A 25,412-nucleotide genomic window follows, 5' to 3' on the forward strand; every position below is an offset into this window, starting at 1 on the left:
AAATGTCTTATACTATATTAAAGGCATATCAAAAGACTTAATTGGAAAAGCAGTAAATACTTAGTTTATTTTCCTGTTGTCTGAAAAAAAATCGTATTTTGAACATCAATATGATTGCAGCACTTCCTGCCTCATCTCTTATATTTATAATACTCCTTTTTTAAGGAGCACTTTGATGTGTACACAAGACCTACTTAATTGTAAAATTTAAGGACAAAATAAATAAATGTCAATATACAATATACAATATTTGCATGTATTCACAAATAATTTAACTGTAAATAATATTATTTCTTAAGCAATTTAAGTTGTCTGTTCATTTTTTTAGTTTGACTGGTATATCAGTACTTAATATTGAAAATTCTGATGTTTTTTTGTTGTTTTTTTCACCATCATTATTATGATTGATTGATTGTTGGTTGCTTATTATTATGTGTCTTGTTTCATTTTATAATAATGTGATAAAACATGGAAATAACATCAAGAAATACCGGTATGCTAAAAATATGGCCTCAAAGTTTATCTAAGAAATATTGAAATTTGTTTTCAGGGGATGTGCTAACAGCCCACTAATGTTAAATTTGTTGAAATGCTTTATATTGCTTAGTTTATAGGTAAATTTCTATAGGAAGGGATTTATCAGACTTGGTATTTTTGGCATTCATTTAACTTTGCACAAGTGCCCTAAAAATCTGAATAATTGCGCTAAAGTGCCCTGTGGGTCAACTAGCACCCTTCTGCCCTCAGATTCAAGCTGTAACACTGCCATACTATAAGCCAGTTTTGGATTTCGTCCAACCCTGTATTTTTGTTATTGATAGCTAGTGTATTTTACATATATTTCCCTGTATAAAATGAATATTGTTATAGGCATTTTTTACCCTTCTGCTATGGTATTTGCCAAAACGCCTACAACTTTTTCACCCTTCACAAGACACTTTTGGTCATATGTTAGCTTTGTTTGATGAGGTAGTTTTTATTGTCTTGAAGCAAAAAAAATAATGGAATTAAATTCAAATGTTTATCTTCACCTTTTGTATTAATATTCGGTGTACTTAAGGTAGAATAGTGTCTTCCACCATATTAGAATGTAAAAGAGCACTACACAATATGTCTAGTTAGATCTTTAATAAAACAGTGGCGGATGCAGAGGGGGGTTGGAACCCCCCCTTTTTTTTGGACGATCAATGCATTTGAATGGGGACATATAGTTGGAACCCCCCTTTATCCTGGGTTGGGAACCCCCCCTTTTTAAAATGGCTGGATCCGCCCCTGTAAAATATGCAAAGGTAATACCTTTCTTCTAAATGATGAAATAATGTGTTTTATCTTAATATTACAGTGTTCTCCCCAGATATTTCATTTAGCATCCTGGTAAACATGGAAATTTGTAAATACCATCTTGTTTCTAAAAATTATAGCATCACATTCCTAACATAATCTATAAAAAAACCAATTGAGATAGCATCACATTCAAAAAATATAGCATCACATTACCATGATGCTAAAAGACCCTGGGGAGAACACTGTATTATTACGACTTTTAAAAAGCACTTATTTTGTTTTGTAGAAAGAAAATGAGTCTTGTAACCCTATGTTTATTTTCCTGAAAGCACATTATAAGAATTATCTTCTCATATTTTATCTTAAAATTCTCTCATTTAGTTTTCTTTCTATCACACTAGATTGGTATTTCCATGTATAATGTATTCAAAATCTGACAATTTGGCACAACCTGTAGCTTGAAAAAAAGGTGTGACCCATACTTTTTATTATACTAGAACACACCCGCGACATCGCTGATACGTGACTGAAATAAAGTACCTACGCCTGATTTTTAGCCTAAATTTTTAGTATTCGTATTTTCATCTGATAAAGTCATGCTGACTATAAGGTGCACAGTTTTTTCTGCTCTCAAAATCTTTCAGTTTGAACCAGTCCTGGTTTTATTACTACAGTATGTCCTTACCAGTTTCCCTTTCGTTGCCATGACATTAGTGTGGCATCTGGGGTGACCTTATCCCTTATTCAATTGATTTTATATTTTGAGGATGAGCGAATCAGGTATGTGTGTTCGTATATTTTATTGCATCGTACTTATTGTTTTGGGGAAGGTTAACTTTCTACTAGACAGACATGTCACGGCTAGGCTGGGAAACTGTGTAGGCAAATGGTCACATTAAATCTGTACCGATACAGTGTTAAATGTCCTCCATTACACCATAACCCATGGTGGTGCTCCTAATAAAGGAGGAAGATACAGAACATACATACATTCTTACAACTGGAAACTACATGTGATATATACTATTGGTATCTGTATTGGATTCGACCCGGAACTTGTTAATTATTGGTAACATTAATTATGTGGAAAACAAAAGGGCCTGGAATGGTGTAATTTTTAATCGACACCATTGTCCTATATTATTTATAAAGTTGAATTCTTTGATTCATCGTTTTTGCGTCATGCCGGCTAACAAATTGGACCTAGTTATTTTAGTAGTACAGATTTTGTTTTAAAGCATGTTATAACTTACATATTGGCAAATTATTCAAAAAATCATCAATTTTAATTTAGACCCGTGATCTACCATAAAAAGATATAACATGTTCACGATACGTATTTGTGAAAAATATCAGTCTTTAATATTAGCAAATTTCCTTCACATACTCATGAAATTTTACCTTGAATTGTCAATATTTTTTTTTTCCAAAAACCTTTCCATAACATGATATATCTGTTCAATATCTTTACAGAAGAGCACCACATTAGTAGTAAAATGTATACTACAAATAAGGACTGCCGATGTACCAAGATACTTGTAGAAATAATGAACTGTATAGTTGTGATGACACAATTGATTCCTTAAAAACCCTCACAGTGGCAAGTTTTAAAAGCCATAGTTCAGGATAGAATATCCTGCCTATGGTAAAGTTTGCATAATCATCATGATTCAAAATACCATCAAAATAAACAAAGGACAATTCAAGAACCTTAAGTGAGCAAGCTCAACTATCCCTTGCCATATACACCTTGTGACCATATATCCAAGTAAGATTGTAATCAGATATGAAGTATTTGAGCTAGCAATAAATAAACTGTTAACACAGAGATATGTCTCACCTTTCTGTACCTTTGATAATGCAAATGTTGAAATTAAAATAGCAATACTTTAACATGCAAGTTATGCAAATATCCAAAGTCAATGAACCATGACTGAAGATACATGGCAAAACAATCTCCATGGAAATGAGATGTGCCAATGCTAATACAACTGCATACCAAATACCATAGTTTATCATAAGTCGTTCCCTTTCAACAAACCTAAACACAAACATTGACTTGTAAACTATGTAAAAGTTTCAAAGTCAATGAACCATGATGAGGGGGTGGGGCTATTTACTCTCCATGGAAACGAGACTTGCAAATGCCAATAAATTTGCATACCAAATATCATGGACTTAAAATTAGCGGTTCATCTTAAACTGATCTAATCACAAACTAATACATGTAAACTAAGCAAAAGTTTCAAAGTCAATAGACCAGGACTGAGGGGGCGGGACCAAATATTCTCCATGGAAATGAGATGTGCTCCTGCTTATACAATTGCATACCAATTAACATTGGCCTACCACTAATGGTTCAACATAAACTGACCTAATCACAAACTAATACATGTAAACTAAGCAAAAGTTTCAAAGTCAGTAGACCATGACTGAGGGGGCAGGGCCAAATAATCTCCATGGTAATGAGATGTGCCAGTGCTAATACAACTGCATATAGTGGTTCACCTTAAAGTAGACCTAATCACAAACTAATACATTGTTGACGCCGCCGCCTCCAGAAACAGCATACCTATGTCTCGCTTTTTGACCCTGTCAAGGCGAGACAAAAATATATACTCCCACCCCTGCAATTTGGTAGCAAGGGATATAATAAAGTAAGTATGGACAGAGGGGCTTCCTATATTACAACCACCTCACCCTCCAACCATTATCTTTTATCTGCAAGGGAAGGAAGACAAAACAGTATGACATTCACAAAATTCATCCACATACATGTACCAGACATGGTTTAACAACGACTAATGGGTCTAAGATGAGAATCAGAATAATTTACTCAGGAAAAAATGTCCATGTCTTATCTCTTGGTGTCATTTTTGCTTAAAATTTGCAAAACAGAAGACAATCAAAGAAACTTTTATAATAATTTATTTATACAATATTTAAATAGTTTTAAATTAAATGTACACTATACAAGAAAATATATTTTGTAACTTTTGGAGTAAAATAAAATAAAACAAAATGTAAATATAACTTGAAAATGTACATTGTCATATTGTGAAGTACATTGTTAATTGTGAACATGTGAACTTGTTAAACCTTTCAATCCATCATTTTTATTACCCTTTTAAGTATAAACTACCATATTTTTCTTATACACAGGAATTCTGAAACAACTAATGCTCAAAATATAAACTTTTTTGAAACTATAAGCTGTACATTCGTTGTAAAACAGATTAAATCTTATAGACCCCTTAACTACCACTCCACATTTATACAAAATCTCATTTTCCTTTTTGAGCAAAATAGGAACAAAATTTGAATATAACCTAGTCTCTTGATAAACTAGTCTATTAAGTCATATACTAGTAAGAAAAACTTGGAAGGATAGCAAAGGTTGGGGGTGGGGGTAAAATTGAACAGATAACAACTCTTTTAAAAGCCCTTTCAAAAAATATCTATTTTTCATGGGTTATCAGAGATAGCTAGTATGGCTTAAATTCTTGCATTAGGCATTGGAAAAGAGCTTAAATTTGTCTGATGTAAATAAATGCCCGACTGTTGTTTGCTTAACATCCAATGGCAAATTGTCAATAAATGACATGAAGCAATCAATTTAATTTGAATATTGATGTTTAAATGTGGGGGAAACCCTAAAAACATTCCAACATTGTAAAGATGAATATATAAATGTGAACATGATAGTCAAGGGGTTTAACAAGTACATGGTATCTTTTTGAATTTCAATTATTCTGTTGTTAGTCAGCTAAGTAAATATTTGTCAGCATTGCTACTGAGAAAAATCTTTAACCTGAGTTTAAAATTTGTGTAAACTAGTGTTCATTTACAAATTTTGACAATAAGGTGGTGTAATACCTAAATAAAATGTTGAGTTTTTTGTTCAGATCAATTAAATACAGCAATAGGAATAATTATCGTTCTAATTACAGATTTAAAAATTTAATAAATAATTTAATTTACATTTAATTCATGTAAGTAACAAAAGAGGTAATCATTGATTATAATACAATTACTTATGATGGAATATAAATCAAGTGTATCTTTTAATGTTTTTTTTTGTAATTTGTAATTATTTTTATATAAAAAAAATAAAAAATATAATTACAATTTTGCAATCATGTAAACCTAATATAAAATCAACTGCCACATATCGATTAGTGGTGAGCATTATCCGTCTCCACATATTCTAGTATGCTAATATACAGATATGGACATAAGAATAAATTGTGAACAAAAAATTAGATCACAGAAGCCTAATTTTTTTTTTGTAGGATTACCTTCTTCAGACACATTATTTAATACATATATAAATATCACATCCTATCATCAAGGTAATGAATATAAATCTGAGTGAAATATATGTAAACATCACTACTGCATTATCTTTCCTTACAGTCTAATTCCTGTAGGCTTCAGTAGTGATTAGTTCAGTCAATAAAATTTATAAACCTCTGTTTAATGTCATTTTTCATAATTCAGAATTTTTTCAAATAAACATCCAAACTATTACTTAGCTATCTTCAATTACATGAATGGAAAGAAAAATCCAATTGGATATTAACAACAGTTCTGATTAAATGAGCTTTAATAGGTTTAAAGGGAGGTAACTTTTAATTCAAGGTCCTATTGTTGCCATTTTTGTTTATGTTTGGGATTTTTTGTAGATTTTTTTTTTATTGCTCATATAAAATGTGTGGCTAGTCAGCTGATTTACAATTTTGTAGCATAATGAAAATTCAATCAAGTTTTGAAATGAAACAATACTGCTTACATGTAATTGTATTTTTCCATTATGCAAATTTTTGGGAATGAATTACTATATTTACTGCTATATCATTCTCCAATTTCTTAAATCTTTCCAACCATGTCACAAATTGTCCTGAGTAAATAATGTAACAATAAATAGTTACATTGTGATAAGTCGGTCTCTCAAAACATGTTTAATAAAAAATATATATCAAAAATGCTGTGCCAGTGTGAAGTGTTCTCTTAAAATGTGTGGTCTTTCAAAAAGTTCTTTCAATACAGATACTGATATATTTTTTTAAAAGCATTATGCTACAATTTTTTATCTTCTGAAAATTGGAAAAAATCAGGTTGGTAAATCCATAAACCAACAAATGAAAAAAAAAACCCTACCTTATGTTTTGTGGAAAGAACTTGTACTAGTTCATTCGATTATTAAACAACAATTCCACCAACATACAGATATTGATTTTCTTTATAAGTCCACAATGACTTAACACATCAAACAGGAAACAGATCAGTTTGTCAAAATATGAAGGAAAAAACTTACAAGAGAATTTTTCACTAAAGTTAAATTCCTCGGAGAGCCTTTTTTTCACCTTTAAAAAAAATATGGACTAGTTATAAACTTCTTAAATACTGCACAGAATATATAATAGTAGTATCCAATCATAAATTGAATCTTATATGAATTTCATTAACAGTTAGAATATAAAGCCAGCAATCTTTATAAATACTAGTTGAGCGTAGACTTCTCTCAAACAAGCTGTCTCTGTAGTATATTTTCCATCTCCTAAAACAAAATAAAGTATATAATTTAACAAGTTGAATAATAAAATAAACGCTGTTTTGAGAATAATTACTGTCATAAGGACCAACTAAAGATATAGTAAATGGATGATGTCACAGAAAATAATATAAGATTTGGCCGATTTTTGTATACATATGTCACCTACAAGTATTCTAAGAACTATTACTCAATCTTTTTAAATGAATTATTTTTGAATTCCGATTAGAGTCCCACACCTCCAAGTTGTATTCCAAATCCTACACAAATAAAATAGAAAGTAACCAAGCAACAAACCTTTCTAAAAATTCAGGTTGACATATACTGTTAAAGACAGCCCTAAAATATTTTTCTCCTGTCATGTGTAGTTATTGTAAAGAGACATATTCCTGAAAGCTTAACCTGACCATTGTCATGTAAAAAATAGGGTTTGGCATATAACATTAACATGAAATTTCTGAAAAATCTGAAAATCAAAAGAGAACACAATGTCATATCAAGTTTTTGATGGACGACTGTGATCATTCAGGGATAGATTGAAACAAACAATCTTCCTTTCCAGGATTAATGTGAAAACATGTAAACAACATGAGTGGTGTTGTCTAAATTTGGCAATTTTGGAGTGTGACATGTGATTTCAATTAAGCTAAAAGTGCAATATTACATCTGTACCTATAACTGGTCCAAATGGTTTTTACAGAAAGTACTTCTCATATCCCCCATTTATGACAGAAAAAATGTGCATGTTTGGAAACAAAATTTACAAAAAATAGTTGACCTTTTGATTATAGGTGAACCCTGTCAGATGGAAATTTACAACTTGCAATCAATCCTAAACACAAAATATAGTTGACCTATTGCTATAAGTATCTTTGAATCAGACCAAGCCAGGATTGATTGGTTAATTGGTGTTTAACGCCACTTTCAACACTATTGTGCTATTTCGTGCAGTCAGTTTTCATTGGTGGAGGAAGCCGGAGTGCCCGGAGAGAACCACCGACCTTCGGTAGAAAAACTAACAATCCTAGTCAATTAAGATTAGAGTCCAGTGCACCTGCCCCGTGCTGGATTCGAACTCGCTGCCTCAGTGTTGACAGGCTAGTGATACAGTAGTTCCACTACTTAGACCACTCTGCCACAGAGGCCCCTAAGGCAATATAAATCATTAAGAAAAATATGGAATGCCACAGCTGTCATATGTGATACTCTGACATTACGTGATGTGGTTTTATTATTACTGAATGATATTTACAAAGCACAACATAGAAAGCCAGGAAACTGAACTTCAACCAATGAACCATGAAAATGGGGACAAGGTCAGATGAACCCTGTTCACCTAACAGTCATTCCATTAACAAAATATTATTGATCTAGTATCTGAGATACTAGACCATGAAAACTTAACCTTGATCACTGTCCTATGAAATAAGGTAGAGGTAAGGTGACCCATGCCTGTTTGTCATGTAGACCTTGTAATGATTCTAAGCAACAAATATAGTTGACTTATAAGTGAGATAGTTAAATTAATTCTTAAATTAGGTCAAGGACAATGGGCATATGCATAAAAAACTTTGTCACATAATGCATCTGTATACCAGTTTTGAAGCATCCAGGTCGTCTAACTTCTGAAATATGAAGCTCTAAACAAATAATTCAATGATATTGCAGCAGGATAAGCATCTGTATGTCATAGACAAGACAAAAAAATGTGACAATTTAGAACTCCTGATGAAATGTGCTTATTTTTAACTATTATAGACACTTAGATTAATGTAAAATGGTATACATTAATTCATACTTTATAGCATATAAAATACAGTTTGTTTTTAAAAGCTATGATGTATCTTGTTTGTTTGATGGTAATAATTGCCATTTTCAGCAATATATCATTGTATGATAAATATACAATATATGTACATTGTCGGAAAATATAAAAGTTATTTGTATGAGCTTTAGAAACAGGACGAAAAGCGAGGCTCGCCAAACTTTTCTCCTGTTTCGCAGCGAGTACAAATACATTTTATATTTTCCGACAATGTACATATATTGACTTATTGTTTTTATCCTGCAATTTACTCCCAACACTTTAGTTATTCAAATCTAAATCATTGTCTCTAATTTTTCAAAGAAATCGACATAGTTAAAACGCGAACCGCGAAGAGAACCCCAAAATGAACTGGTAGGGAAAAAGAAATATCCACATTAACAGTTGCTCAACATGGAAGCGAGGTAACAGGAGACTTTATTTGTACAAGTATAAATAAAGCAAAAATTTATTTGTGTACCTGTTATTTGTACATTAATTGGCTGATTGCAGGATAGACCAATCTATTTTCAAATGATATGCATGAAATAAGCAGTAATACAGGAAGAATAAAATAGGAGAAATCACTTACTTCAATCATTAAAGTTTTATCGTAGTCTTGTCGATAGCAATATATACAGTTACTATAAAGGCTGTACAATTTCTCTAACTTCTCAATTCTGTAGTTCTTTGTCAATGCAACTGTATTATCTAAAAGTTTATTCAAACGTTCTAGGTCAACTACAACTGGCACTGCTTCTTCCTCTAGAATCTGTAAGGCATGCTCATGATCTTCTGTTTGTAGGCGTGACCTTGTAGCTCTGAATTTAGGTGATGTTGCTGTCGCTGTAAAAGTACAAAACATTACTAACGTTCTGAATGATTTTTTCTACCTTGATATTTATTCACATATTAGCTGTTCTATAAAGTACATGATCTAAACACTGTCAAACTGACATTTACAACTTACAATAATTTTACATACCAAAAACAGATGACCAATTACTTTAGGGACTAAGAAACTGTAAAATCTGTGGATAGCAATCTAAAAGCTGTCAATTTAACTCTTCCATATTAAACAACAAATCCATAGACTTTTCTTAAAATATGTTGTTACTAGATAAATTTCAAGGTCACCAGAATAATGAAATTACTCATCGGTGCCAGTGGGGGAAGGTTTTCAGACCCGTTTCAAGCTAGAAAATGTTGTTCAATGCTTTTAATTAAAAGAAAACCCATTTATTTCTATTACAGATAACATAATACACAGAAAATTCCAATATTAATTCCTCAGCACCTAAAGGTCTGTGAATGGGGGTCCCTTTTAATGTCAACGTCACTGATGGAAAAGAACCCAAAGTGGTTGAACATAATGTACACTATGGTGGGATAATGTGATATTAACACCCCGACCCCTTTTCAGTAATAGTTTCATTTCAAAATCATAGATATATATGTGACATTCCCATATTTGTTCCTCAATTTAAACCTCATTCATTTTGTAGCAGTGGCAACTAAAGTGATCAAGATGCCTTACTTTTATTACATATGGTAGATATTAAAACTAATAAAGCTTTTTTTCTTACAAACCTTTCTCATCTTCACTGTCTTGCTTTGAGGTAGCACCTTCCTGAGATGTATTTAATTTCTAAAAAAAAAATAATACATGTACATAATAAGACCATCATTAAACTTGTAAAGCAAAATAAAAACTGTGTTTCCTGTTGCTCAACCATCCCATATTTTGTTGTAACTTTTATGATAAGCATATTAATAGTGTTAAATTTCAAGATCCCTCCCTATATAAAAATTTGTAAGGGGTTCAACGGAACCCTGTGTCTCGCCTCCGAATGCTGCTGTGAGTGTAAAAGTGAAATGTTGACTTAAAAAGTGAGTCCATTTATCAGTAAAATACAGAATTTAAAAAAAAAAATCAATATTTTTCTTTCGATGATATTTCATGTTCTTGGAAGATTAGCTTCTGTCCAAAATTCAGAACAATCCATGAAAGTTTACAAATTTATGTCAAAAAAGTTTAATCCAAGACTGTGTGTAAATGTTAACTGTAAAAAACAAAGTCCATCAATCAGAAAAATACTGAAAATGAAAAAAAAACATTTTCAAAAGTTTTCTTCAGACATCTCTTAATCATAAAAAAGCTTCTGCCAAAGTTTCATAAAATTTTATGAAGGTTTGACAAAGTAATTGATGTGTAACAAACTGTAACCCCAGACTGTATCTACTTGTTAACTTTAAAAAAAACTAAGTCTGTTTATCAGTGAAATATGGAAAAATGAAAATAAAATATTTTCAAAATTTTGCTCTGGATATCGTCTTTTGGTCATAAACAAGCTTCTGTTCAAATTTCTTAAAATCTCATGAAGGTTTGACAAAGTTATGGATGGCTGAAAAAACTTTAACTTAATCTGAATGTTAACTGTAAAAAATACTAAGTCCATTTTTATGATTTATCAGTAAAATAATGAAAAATGAAAATAATTTTTTTCAAAATTTTGCTCTGGATACTGTCTTTTGGTCCAAGCTTCTGTCCAAATTTTATAAAATCCCATGAAGGTTTGACAAAGTTATTGATTTCTAAAAAAACTTTAACCACAGACTGAACCTAAATGTTAGCGCCGCCATCGCTGGAATGTAGGATTGCTATGTCTTCCTTTCACGACATAAATGTTGCAGGCTCGACAAAAATCAAACGACTGTTATTGCTTGTCCAAGTGGAACAAGAAATGCATAACTTTTTGTTGTTTTTACCTTGTCCTGTTTAGCTATACTTTGCTTTAACTACTATTGTTAACTTTATGATCGATTGATTGATTGCTGCTTGCTTAATGTTTAACTGTATTGTCACTAATTTCAAAAAGAAATTAAATAAAATTTAATCATTATAAAAATGTTGTACAGGAAATCATTTATTTATTGGACTTTTTATTTAAATAAAGAAAATTCAAAAGATTTTATCTTGTGATAAATTTTACGTTATATTTGAGAACCGAAATTGGACATAAAACTTAGTTTTACATTGATTTGTTACTTATACACTTTTGAGATATTTTGTTGGAGAAGATATTTTAGATATATACAAGTACATAGTCTCCATCTAAGTACAAAACATTGATCATTCTTTATTAAGTTGCTCGTTTACTTTCGACCTAAAAGATTTAAGCAAAATAGTATTTATTCTTTTTAAGTAATAAACCTGTTTATATCCTTCAAAGAAATTTACATGATAGATATTTTTTTAGATACAAGTTTTCAGATGATTGCTGAATCTTTTTTAAATAAACTGTTAACACAGAGATATGTCTCGCCTATTTGTTTTTTTGATAATGCAAATGTTGAAATTAAAATAGGAATACTTTAACATGTTAGTTATGCAAATATTCAAAGTCAATGAACCATGACTGAAGGTACAGGGCTAAACAATCTCCATGGAAATGAGATGTGCCAATGCTAATACAACTGCATACCAAATACCATTGACTTATTATAAGTCATTCCCTTTAATCAAACCTAAACACAAACATTAACTAGTAAACTATGTAAAAGTTTCAAAGTCAATGAACCATGATGAGGGGGTGGGGCTATATAATCTCAATGGAAACGATACTTGCAAATGCCAATAAATTTGCATACCAAATATCATTGACTTAACATTAACAGTTCATCTTAAACTGATCTTATCACTAACTAATACATGTAAACTAAGAAAAAATTTCAAAGTTAATAGACCTTGACTATGGGGGCAGAGTCAAATAATCTCCATGGAAATGAGATATGCCAATGCTTATACAACTGCATACCAAATATCATTGACCTACCACTAGTGGTTCCCCATAAACTGACCTAATTACAAACTAATACATGTAAACTAAGCAAAAGTTTCAAAGTCAATAGACCATGACTGAGGGAGCAGGGCCAAATAATCTCCATGGAAATGAGATGTGCCAATGCTAATACAACCGATACTAAATATCATTGACCTACCACTTGTCATTCACCATAAACTAGACCTAATCACAAACTAATACATTGTTGACGCCACCGAAGCTAGAAACAGCATACCTATGTCTCCCTCTTTGACTCCGTCAAGGCGATACAACTAGTCATATTAAACTTATGTGTCTTGACACAATGTTCCAAACTGACTTAACTTACTAGTAACTAACACACGGGTGTCATTCGGTTATCGAGAAAAAATATCGTGAAAGAATACCTAACGGTGGTCAAGTATTGCGTTTGGATCGTGAAAGCTCTGGTATAGGATCGTGAATGAAATCTTATAGAGAAGACATACGCAATGTCAATTACTTATCTAATTTAATGAATTATAAGGACAAATTTACAAAAAAATAAAATCGTCTGTCAAAATGGTTCAACATTATGATCAGTGTCTTAGAAAAATCAAGGTTTAAAAGTACACCGTTTTTACAAAACTACAAAAGACAGATTGCTCCTCGACATTTCAATGACATTAAATATGTAAACAAACAAGATTTTTTTTCATAATACGACTGACTAAACAACTTTTCTTTGTAAAATGTCATTCCATTTTAATGATTCAAATGGTTCTTAAACATGTTAAAGTTACTTTGTGTTAACATAATCAGAAATTTTGCAAAAAATGAAATATTTACAAAAAATTGATTTTTCGGATCAGCCTGATCTTTCATAATCAATTTTGATGAAAAAATCAACAAAATTCAATGTTTTTAAAAACAAAATGAACGGTTCAAGGAAAAAAAAAACTTGTTTTTTACTGTACTATCTGACGCACCAAAGATTCAGTTTCAAATATATCATTATATATTGGAATGTGACCATTATAGGTACAAAACATGTTTTTTTTTTTTTTAATAAATCCTGTAGACTTGTGTTGCGCTTTTTGTGCTTTCTCATAAAGGACTGCGACTCTTTTCACAAAAAATCTTACGATTAAAATTGATCGTAAGTTATACTGAAATGCTCATGACTTACGAACATTTTTTGTGAAAAGAGCCCCTGCATATTTTCTTTATCTTATTGTACAGTATTATTGAGAAAGTTGAATCATTTTGACAGACACATAATTTTTTTTTCCGGTTTGTTCCGCATTTTGAAAATACAGCAGATTTTGAAGCAGAACTACAATTAGTTACATTTACAATCCGATACCAGATCCTTTCACGATCCGATCGCAATGATTCCACTGTAAGGTATGATAGCCGTGCAACAGGCTTTCTTAGGGCCATTTAATATAATTGATGAAATGATCAGGATGTGTTACCTCAATATGAAAAATATGAAAACATTTTGTTCAATATTCAAAACAAAAACTTTTCAATATATATATTGATTCTTAATTATTCTTACATTTTCCTGCGCTAACTGTAAAATGAAAGCATGCAACTGTAATAAAATGTTGCGTGCAATTGAAATAAAATTAATCCCCCGAATTCCCAAATGTAATGTCCTCCAAGAATAGCGATACCTCAGGGCTAGGTGAAATTAAAAAAAAAATTATTTCGTTATGAAATGATGGCAGGCAAGAGCAGAACACTCAAACAGGAAAAATAATGCAAATGAAACCATATCCAGTGATACATTTTATGAAGATGGATGTTCTGTTTGGACAGAGGTTGAAAAATTCAAAAGTTTTACCTGACTGGCTAATAACTTGGCATGTTCAACACTATCAACAGAATCTCCATTACTATCAACGGAACTACTGATTCCACTGTCTGTCTCCATTGGTTTAGATGTACCTACCCTCGGTGACATTTTCCCTGACTTATTTGGCGATATGTTTTCTACAACTACAGATAATTCTAAGTGCTTCTCACCACCTTTCAGAGATGATGTTGTATGTTTTTTTAGAGTGGGATGTCCACTTGTTTCTTTTGATGATGATTGTCGATCAGGTGATTTAGATCTCCTTCTATCTGATGATTTCCCTGATGTGTTTCGTGTTGGTGATTTTGATGAAGACTGACGATGAGGTGAATCAAACCGGTCTTTTGAACGGTCACGAGATCTACTTGATATTGAGCTTCGTCTCCCTGTTGAGGACACAGAGTTCCTTCTCCCTGAAGATTTTTCCTCCTGTTCAGGTGATTTCCCTGAGATTTTTGAAGACGGTGATAAGTTGCGATTAGCAATTACTTCAGACACATCATAGTCATCTGTATCTGAAAATCTTGAGTCCTTCACTCCTGAATCAGAAAACTGTGAATCTTTACTTGGTGATGCAGATAATGGATTTCTTTTTTTCCTCCTCGATCTGTAACCGGAACTACTCCATATATCTTTTTTAGCATGTGGTTTTTTAACTGCTCTAGAACAGTCATCACCTGAATTTGCTTTTCTACAAGAATGCTGTTGTTTCTTTTTTGAAGATGTAAGCTGTTTTATTATTGCTTCACTTTCACTTGCAGAATTGTCTCCTTTTTCCGGTGACTTTTCTGGTGAGGCCTTTCTTACACTTTTTTCAACAGACCATTGTTTTTCTACTAGTTCTAAAGGAGACGTGTTTTCTATATCCAACCCTCTCAACCTACGACTTGTTCTCGATCTACTATCAGGATTAGTTGTGAATGGCTTATAAGATGTAGATGTGGATTGCAATGGTTTTGTATGGTAAAAATTTGGGGCAGATTGTTGTGGATCTATACCTAAAAGCAAATAAAAGATAATCTCTAAAGGTAAGAAAAAAGTAGTATCTTAGCCATGGTCATTACTAAAGACAAACTGAAAACATGAAAAGTGACAAAATGCTTATTGATAAAACTTAAGGTAACAGGGGTGTCTACATGTTTGACGATAGATTTTTCTTAAATTTCTGTAATTGACTTCTGGTTAAATGTACTTTCAAATTTCAATATATAAATTGATCTCGTTCTTTCGTTAAAAAGTTATTTTATATGGGTTATACAGGGGAAATTTAAATTTTCCTTCTTGAGGAAACGTTAAACGATAGGATTGGTTTGAATTTCAATGAGAGAATTGCTTTTCATAAACACTTCCCAAATATCAAATAAAATAGGGGCCACTGGCCTTATTTTCTTCAAAAATAAAAAAAACACAAATTGTTCTATCAAATTCAATATAATAATCTGCCCTTGAATATAAAAGGATTTTTTTTTTAATTTTTAAATACACTTAAAGACACTTAATTTTTTTGGTACAATTTCTAAAAGACAAAAAGACAAGCACACTATTTCAACATATGGAGTCACAAGTTAAAAACATTATTCTGACATGACATACATTGTAAAAGAAAATACATGTACATGAGAATTGACATTATGGAATATCTTGCCAGCATAAATAATTTATCAAAAGTCTATGATGTCAGGATCAATCTTACAAAGATGCATTGCATATATAACATAATTACTATAATACCACAACTATCTTTTAAAGTAATTTAAAAACTGATTTAAATCGCTAAGCTGAATGTAAGTTACAGAACCATGAAAATGAGGTCAAGTTCTGTCATAAATACAGTGTTTCTATGAATATAGTTGACCAACTACTTTATAATACCTGATAAATTGAAATGTTGTTGATATTAGTGTACAAAACAAAAAAATATAATAAAATTAGGACAGATCTCTTAAACCTATGTGGTGTCTGTTAGTTTTCTTGAAATGACTTGTCAATTCTTTTAGCTTCATGTCAGTATAATATTTCGAGAATCATGTCATCACCATGATCACTATAATTAATTGTACAACTAAACTGATCATCAGATTTCTAAGTAAAAAATCTTAAACAAGTAACAAGTGTCCCTTTGGTCTTTCTTTATTAGGTGTGTGAAGTTTTTATTTTAAATATTGATTTCAATAGGGAAAAAATTTTAAAGTGTTAAATATGGATGTGTTTATTTCTTCAATTACCAGCAATTGGTTCAAAATTATTGACACTCATTTTTGCATTGCTTGTATTTGGTAGTTCAATAACTAAAAAAATCACTATCTATAAACCAATAAAGCAAAATAAAAAAAAGCAACATTATTGGAAATAATGAAACATTACAGTAAATTACAAAATAGGCTATGCAAACCAATCTTTCATTATAATAGGAAAGTCAAGTGTATCAACTTATACTCAAGTTTGTATGGCAATCATGTAATTATGTAGACAAACGGTCCATGAAAATAGGTTCAAGTTGAGGTGAATCCTATATGATGCACATGAAAAAATAAATAAAATACCCAAAACAGAAAAACTGATCAAGGAACCATGAAACCTTTGCTGCCCTTGAGTAACATTTCCAGGTGATCTTCAACTAGACAAGGCTTGTCAAGAGATTGGAAATCTCAACCCAAAGTCACTTAATGTCTTGAGATTTTTCATTCTTGCACTTTCTGTGTTAGTTATATTCTAATATATCTTACAAGCTTTGTCAAAAATGAAAATATTACACTTAGTTTTATATCTTTTTTTCTTCTACGAGACAGATATCATAGGCCAGAAAAACATCCTTTTTATTTGTTCTCATTTTAAACATTTATTGTGCATTGTGCTGCTTCCATTTGTAACAGAAGCTGACCCGTCATTTAGATGTTAACCTATGTTTAGCATTTTTTCCCACAAATTATACACACAAGAGTGCACACGCTGAAATGTCTCGCCTTCTTTACTAATCATTGATATTATGTTGATAGTCCTAAATATAAAGCTTTATTACAACTGTCACATAACCTTAACATTAACCAAGTAAACTAAACATTGACCAATGAACCATGAAAATGAGGTCAAGGTCAAATAAAACCTGTGTGACTGACATATAGATCATAAAATATTTCCATACACCAAATATAGTTGAACTATTGCATATAGTATTAGAAAAAAGACCAAAACTCAAAAACTTTACTTTGACCACTGAACCATGAAAATGAGGTCAAGGTCAGATGACACCTGCCAGCTAGACGTGTACACCTTACAATCATTCCATACACCAAACAAGAAATGATTGTAACAGGATGCTGTTACGAAGTCTCCCAAACAAAGCTCCCATAATTTGTAATTCCCAGGGTCGCCTGACATTGGGCAAAGTCCAGTGAAAATTGGTTTGGTCCAGTAAAGTTATATGCATTAGTGATGCCTGGGGACTAACCCTGTATATAATTCAAATCATCTTGGCATGACAAACCAGAATATATATGGTTTAGGGGTGGGGATCTTGACCACTTACAAGATATTAGAACTTTCTTAAATGGCATAGGGTGGGGGTGACCCCTGGGGACTAACCCTGTATTTCATTTGATTTGCTTTATGATGACAAACCAGAATATATATGGTTTAGGGGTGGGGATCTCGACCATTTACAAGATATTAGAACTTTCTCAAATGGCAGGGGGTCGGGATGACTCCTGGGGACTAACCCTGTATATCATTCAAACCATCTTAGCATGACAAACCAGAATATATATGGTTTAGGGGTGGGGATCTCGACCATTTACAAGATATTAGAACTTTCTCAAATGCCAGGGGGTCGGGATGACCCCTGGGGACTAACCTTGTATTTCATTTCATGTGCTTTATCATGACAAACCGGAATATATATGGTTTAGGGGTGGGGATCTTGACCATTTACAAGATATTAGAACTTTCTCAAATGGCAGGGGGTCAGGATGACCCCTGGGGACTAACCCTGTATATCATTCAAACCATCTTAGCATGACAAACCAGAATATATATGGTTTAGGGGTGGGGATCTGGACCACTTACAAGGTATTAGAACTTTCTTAAATGGCAGGGGGTGGGGGTGACCCCTGGGGACTAACCCTGTATTTCATTTAATGGGTTTTATCATTTAGAACATTTTCAATTAAAAAAAATTGTGTCTATCACAAAAGGTTTTCAATTTATAATCATTTGAAAATTTAAAAAAATAAAATCCCATAGGGTTCTATAGTAAAACCCTTTTTTCTTTTTGCCCCTCAAAGTACCCCTTTATAAACCCCATTGCACAAACAAAACCCTGATTGCACCACTAGACATGTTAGTCTAACATATTGTGAAACCCTAAGTTAATCTGACAAGTGGTTTTGGAGAACGGGTGCGGACAAGTTCAAATTTAAAAGCGGCGGAAGAGGAAGAGGAAGAAGAATAATAATAATAATAAGAACTGAGCAAAAACAATAAGTCTTCCCAAACTTCGTTTGGGAGACTTAAATATAGTAGACCTATTGCATAATCACAGTATAAGAAAAACAGAACAAAACACAAAAACTTAACTATAACCACTGAACCATGAAAATGAGGTCTAGGTCAGATGACACCTGCCAGTTGGACATGTACACCTTACAGTCCTTCCATACACCGAATATACTAGACCTATTGCTTATAGTATCTGAGATATGGACTTGACCACCAAAACTTAACCTTGTTCACTGATCCATGAAATGAGGTCGAGGTCAAGTGAAAACAGTCTGACGGGCATAGTTATCCTATTACTTATAATAAGAGAGAATTTAACATTACAAAAAATCTGAACTTTTTTTTCAAGTAGTCACTAAACCATGAAAATGAGGTCAAGGACATTGGACATGTGACTGACGGAAACTTCGTAAGATGAGGCATCCATATACAAAGTATGAAGCATCCAGATCTTCCACCTTCTAAAATATAAAAGCTTTTAAGAAGTTAGCTAACGCCGCCGCCGCTGTAGCTGCCGGATGACTATCCCTATGTCGAGCTTTCTGCGACAAAAACTACAACTCTGTTTTATGGGCATATTAGAATCTTTCTTGAATATTAAATTAAGAGCTGTGTCACTGTGTGCTGCTTTGTTAATTTGATATAGGTCATATTAAAGAACCTACCTCTATTCTTTCTTGAATCTACCAGTTCTTGACACTGTGCCTCAAACTCAGGATCAAGTTCTACTTTTAGTATTGCCTCTGCTGTATCCTTCAAAGCACAAGCTCTATGTCTAATTGCTCGACCTTTGATAAATATGAATTTCAACAATTGATTTTGATAAATATTTTCCACATGCAATTGCAACAAGTTCTACCTAATATGTCTGCATAAAGAAAAAGAGGTTACTGAAGCAATCATGAGGTGCTGGATCTTACAACTGCATTGTAATAAAATAAACAAAAGTGCAAACACTGAAATGACTTGCCTGAATTACTTATCATTATCTTACTGCAGACCTTGTATCAAATAAAATAAACATTATCACTGATCCATGAAATATGGTGATGGTCAGGTGAATCCTTTTAGACAGACATATACATCTAACAATCATTCTTTATACCAAAAACAGTTGCTATATTGTTTATAGTATCTAAGAAATGGATCTCATCACAAAAACTTAACATTGATCAATGAAGCATATAAATAAAGTCAAGGTCAACCTTACCAGATGTACATGATTACCTTTCAATTATTCTGTTCACCACACATAGTTGAGCTACTGCTTAAAGAATCTTAAAAATAGATCTAATCATGAAAACTTAACTGTGACCACTGAACCATGAAAGGAGGTCAGGTCAAATGAACCCTGTCTGCTTGAAATCTATATCTTGAAACGATTTTTTAAACCAAATATAGTTGTCCTTTTATTTATAATGACTTAAAAAAGTCACGTGATAAACATTTATCTTTGATGAGTTATTATAAGCAGTCACTGGACAACGAAAATGAGGTCAAAGACAACTGACACACGCCAGACAGAAATTTCCCACAACAATGTATATGTATTCAAGATGAAAATTATCCAGTTGTTTAGCATCTGAAATCTAAAGCTTTTTACTAGGAGTTTATGCCTTTGTGGACACTGCTGCTGCTGCTGCTGGATTAGCATCCCTATATCTTGCATTCAGGCAATGAAAATCAATGACTAATTACTAAACACCAGCACAACAAATTAAAATTAACAAGATGTATTGTGAGCTATTGGTTTTCAGCAACCAGTAAGGAGAACTTTATAGGAACTATAAAAAGTATCACAATATTGTAGTACCAGATAAATATTGCTTTTTCTAACTGTATGGATTCTCTGATGTGGAATGATAGAGTATTTGATACAGTATTGATGTCTGTACTGTGGAGTTTTTTTCTGAATTGATTATGTTGTATGCTGCTCTATGTACATTTTATTATTCTAAGGATTGAGATAAACAGGAAGATGGTTAGGTTACTTAGGTAACAACAAAAAAGAAACATATTACTAACAAGAGTCAATTTTATCAACTTCCCATAATGTGCTTATCCCAGGTACTTGTCATTTATTGTCTCTAGTTATATCTTTTGTGTTTTTTCTTTTTGATAATTTCGAGTTGATAGTAATCTTTGGTAGTCTGTATTAAATTTATTCACAATTTCTACACTTGGATGATTTCTAGCTAGATTTATGGTCAAGACTTTATCTACTGAAGAAGACCATATATTGACCTGTCAATGTCTTTTTGTTTTAGGTTTTTTTTTTTGTTGGGTTGCTGTCTTTTTGAAATATACTCTCTATCTCCTTTTATTCATAATACATTACATTTAATTGTAGGAGGTATAGAATCATCATCAAAATACATGTTTGTTAGAACAATCTATTATATTATAAATAAACTAGAGGCTCTCAAGAGCCTGTGTCGCTCACCTGTATTTACTGATGCTTTGGAAATCATGTAAAATAAGGTTAAAATCATAATTAATAGTATTAGATATTAGATATTATAATGATATCTATGATAATAACAAAAAACTGCAAAATTTTTGTAAAATTACTAACTCAGGGGCAGCAACCCAACAACGTGTTGTCAGATTCTTCTGAAAATTTCAGGGCAGATAAATCTAAATCTGATGAACATTTTTGCCACCTGTCAGATTTGCTCTAAATGCTTTAGTTTCAGAGATATAAACCAAAAACTGCATTTTACCCCTATGTTCTATTTTTAACCAAGTCGGCCATGATGGTTGGAAATCAGGGTCATCAGACAAACTTTTTAAACTAGATACCCTATAATGATTATTGCCAAGTATGGTTAAATTTGTCTCAAGAGTTTCAGAGAAGAAGATTTTTGTAAAAGATTACAAAAATTTACAAAAAATTGTTAAAAATTGACTATTAAGGGCAATAACTCCTAAAGGGGTCGACTGACAATTTTGGTCATGACAACTTATTTGTAGATCTTACTTTGCTTAACATTATTGCTGTTTACAGTTTATCTCTATCTATAATAATATTCAAGATAATAACCAAAAACTGCAAAATTTCCTTAAAATTACCAATTCAGGGGCAGCAACCCAACAACAGGTTGTCAGATTTGTCTGAAAATTTCAGGGCAGATAGATCTTGACTTGCTAATCAATTTTACTCATGTCAGATTTACTCTAAATGCTTTGGTTTCAGAGATATAAGCCAAAATCTACATTTTACCCCTATGTTCTATTTTTAGCCATGGCGGCCATCTTGGTTGGTTGGCAGGGTCATCGGACACATTTTTTTAAACTAGATACCCTAATGATGATTGTGGCCAAGTTTGGTTAAATTTGGCCCAGTGGTTTCAGAGGAGAAGATTTTTGTAAAAAGCTAATGACGACGACAACGGACGACGGACGCCAAGTGATGAGAAAAGCTCACTTGGCCCTTCTGGCCAGGTGAGTTAAAAATTAAAAAAACCTTTTCATATGAAAAGACAAGATATACATTTTTTTAAACCTGTACTACTTTGAATTGAAATATCCAAATTTTGCTAATAAAATGGCTAAATCAAGTCATTGAGTGTGAAGTAAACTAGAGGCTCTCAAGAGCCAGTGTCCCTCACCTGTATTCACAGATGCTTTGGAAATCATGTAAAATAAGGTTAAAATCATAATTAATAGTATTAGATATTAGATATTATAATGATATCTAAGATAATAACAAAAAAACGTAAAATTTCTGTAAAATTACTAACTCAGGGGCAGCAACCCAACAACGGGTTGTCAGATTCGTCTGAAAATTTCAGGGTAGAGAGATCTTGACCTGATAATCAGTTTTCCCCTTTGTCAGATTTGCTCTAAATGCTTTGGTTTCAGAGATATAAGCCAAAATTTACATTTTACCTCTATGTTCTATTTTTAGCCATGGCTGCCATCTTGGTTGGTTGGCGGGGTCATCAGACATATTTTTTAAACTAGATACCCTAATGATGATTGTGGCCAAGTTTGGTTAAATTTGGCCCAGTGGTTTCAGAGAAGATTTTTGTAAAAAGCTAACGACGACGGACGCCAAGTGATGAGAAAAGCTCACTTGGCCCTTCGGGCAAGGTGAGCTAAAAAACATCATATATAGGAAATAAAGCGAGTGTTATACTAATTAAAATGCTTAATTAGAAACATATCAATTTTGACTATATCCCATAATATGTGATCCTAAGGCAACATATTCATCAACGGGTATCGAATACACATACTGTATATATAAAAATGTCTTGTCAAGTTCTTGATGTGTTCCCAATAACTCATTCAAGCCAATAGAATCAATATGCAACCAATCAGAAGTAACAATTGTTTTGTAATCATTTCAAGATGGCATGTTTATCCACTGAAACTAATAGCTTTGCACTGTGATGGGAAACAAAAATTTTTGAAACCAACTTATTTTGAAAATATACACTATCATAATTTAAAAATAATTAAATATGACCTTTCAGGGTTTAGCTAAACCTGGACTGTAAAAGACTTGTCACTTAGGTTACTGTAGACACCATTGGTATACCAACTAAAAACTTCGTTCAGACAATTTATACTAACCTGCAGGAGTTTTATCTGGGTTATATTCCAAGGCATTCAGGCATATACGGCTTACATCATCAAGAAATGACTTGGCAGTTTGATAGCGATGTAGATCTATTTTTGACATCATTGTTCCTAAGTCCATTGGATGTTTAATAATTTCATAATAATCAGGTGCCTACAAATAAAACATTTACTTTAATCAAACTAGATATGTCTGAAAGACAAATTCTGTCATGAAAAAAGTGACAAACATTTGACCCATATGTGGATGAATAGTGATAAACCATACAAGAACCTAGTGAAATCTCATTGATATATGACAATGCATGCATTATCATTGCTATTTGCAGAAAATAAACTCAGGTCCAGGTTCACTCCAATCATCACATGGAGCTTTTCAATCTCTAAATGCAGCTACCAAGATATTTTTATTTATATTTCAGGGATAATGAATTTGATAAAGAAGGTGGGAATAAAAAAAAGTATGAAATTTCAATTTTAAATTTTTTGTGGATCTGTAAACCAAGTTCAACAAATTAAAATATACATGCTTTGCTGAGCGCAGCTGGATACGCCCGCAGAGGTCCAACCCTGAACAGTTGGGGCAAAAATGGACACAATATTCAAGCTTGATAAAGGTCTGAATTTGGATTGTAATTAAATATTTGATATATTATAGGTTTCTGAATAAATGTAGTCAAAGAACTTGAAATTGGTTATATGAAAGATTTCTTGCTGTTGTGCAATACACTGTGCTGTTGTGCAATACTTTGTAAATCTGTTGTCAGACTATAAACAAATAAAATCTTATAACTCAAAAACGTAAAATCAAAAATTTATAAAAATCAAAAGGGAGCTTACAAAAATAGATATAAACAATTTACCAAAGTTTCATAAACAAGAGTGCACACGCTGAAATGTCTCGCCTTCTTTACTAATCATTGATATTATGTTGATAGTCCTAAATATAAAGCTTTACTACAACTATCACATACACTTGACATGATCCAAGAAAATGAGGTCAAGGTCATATAAACCCGACAAGAAATACATGTACACCTTACAATCATTCAATACACTAAATATTATTGACCTATTGTTTGTAGTTTCTAAGATACAGACTTAACCAAGAAAACTAAACATTGACCAATGAACCATGAAAATGAGGTCAAGGTCAGATGAACCATGCCAGGCAGACATGTACAGCTTGCAATCCTTCCATACAACAAATATAGTCGACCTATTGCTTATAGTATTAGAAAAACAGACCAAAACACAATAAAATGCTCCGCAGGGCGCAGCTTGATACGACCGCAGAGGTCGAACCCTGAACAGTTGGGGGAAGTATGGACACAACATTCAAGCTTGATACAGCTTTGGATTTGGATTGTGATTAAATATTTGACACAGCATAGGTTTCTTACACAGATTGAATGTGGTCTAAGAACTTAAAAATTTTAAATTGGACATTCACCTATTATGGTCCAATATCCAAAATCTAAATACATTGTTAGATTCAGCATATCAAAGAACCCCAATAATTCAATTTTTGATGAAATCAAACAAAGTTTAATTTTGGACCCTTTTGACCTCAATGTGGACAAAGTTGATAACGGGGCCCAAAAATCAAAAATCTAAATACATGGTTAGATTCAGCATATCAAAGAACCCCATATATTCAATTTTTGTTGAAATCAAACAAAGTTTAATTTTGGACCCCGATTTGGACCAACTTGAAAACTGGGCCCATAATCAAAAATCTAAATACATGTTTAGATTCAGCATATCAAAGAACCCCAATAATTCAATTTTTGATGAAATCAAACAAAGTTTAATTTTGGACCCTTTGGACCTCAATGTGGACCAATTTAAAAACGGGCCCAAAATCCAAAAACTAAATACACGGTTAGATTCAGCATATTAAAGAACCCCATGAAATCAAGAATAAAACCCCATTGAAATTGGTCAAGAAATAAGCAATTTATAGGAAGTATCTTCTTTTGCACAATCCTGTGCTATTAAATATTTCTTGCTATTGCGCAA

The 25,412-nt window shown here is 32.3% G+C and overlaps 1 protein-coding gene across 1 annotated transcript in view; it reads right to left on the reverse strand.

The window, feature by feature from the left end:
• Positions 1 to 4,195: 4,195 nt before the first annotated feature.
• The window catches only part of LOC127698630 (ATPase family AAA domain-containing protein 2-like), a 113,082-nt gene continuing 91,865 nt past the window's right edge, over positions 4,196 to 25,412 (reverse strand). Inside the window, exons 19-24 of the mRNA XM_052202186.1 lie at positions 23,385 to 23,544; positions 19,469 to 19,591; positions 14,298 to 15,307; positions 10,233 to 10,290; positions 9,235 to 9,488; positions 4,196 to 6,844 (exon numbers count right to left, since the gene is read on the reverse strand). Of these exons, the coding sequence (XP_052058146.1) occupies positions 6,809 to 6,844; positions 9,235 to 9,488; positions 10,233 to 10,290; positions 14,298 to 15,307; positions 19,469 to 19,591; positions 23,385 to 23,544 (1,641 nt within the window). The 3' untranslated portion in view covers positions 4,196 to 6,808. The remainder of the gene's footprint in view (positions 6,845 to 9,234; positions 9,489 to 10,232; positions 10,291 to 14,297; positions 15,308 to 19,468; positions 19,592 to 23,384; positions 23,545 to 25,412) is intronic.

The sequence above is a fragment of the Mytilus californianus genome, unplaced genomic scaffold (genome assembly GCF_021869535.1).
Source record: "Mytilus californianus isolate M0D057914Y unplaced genomic scaffold, xbMytCali1.0.p SCAF_1, whole genome shotgun sequence".
Lineage (NCBI taxonomy): Eukaryota > Metazoa > Mollusca > Bivalvia > Mytilida > Mytilidae > Mytilus > Mytilus californianus.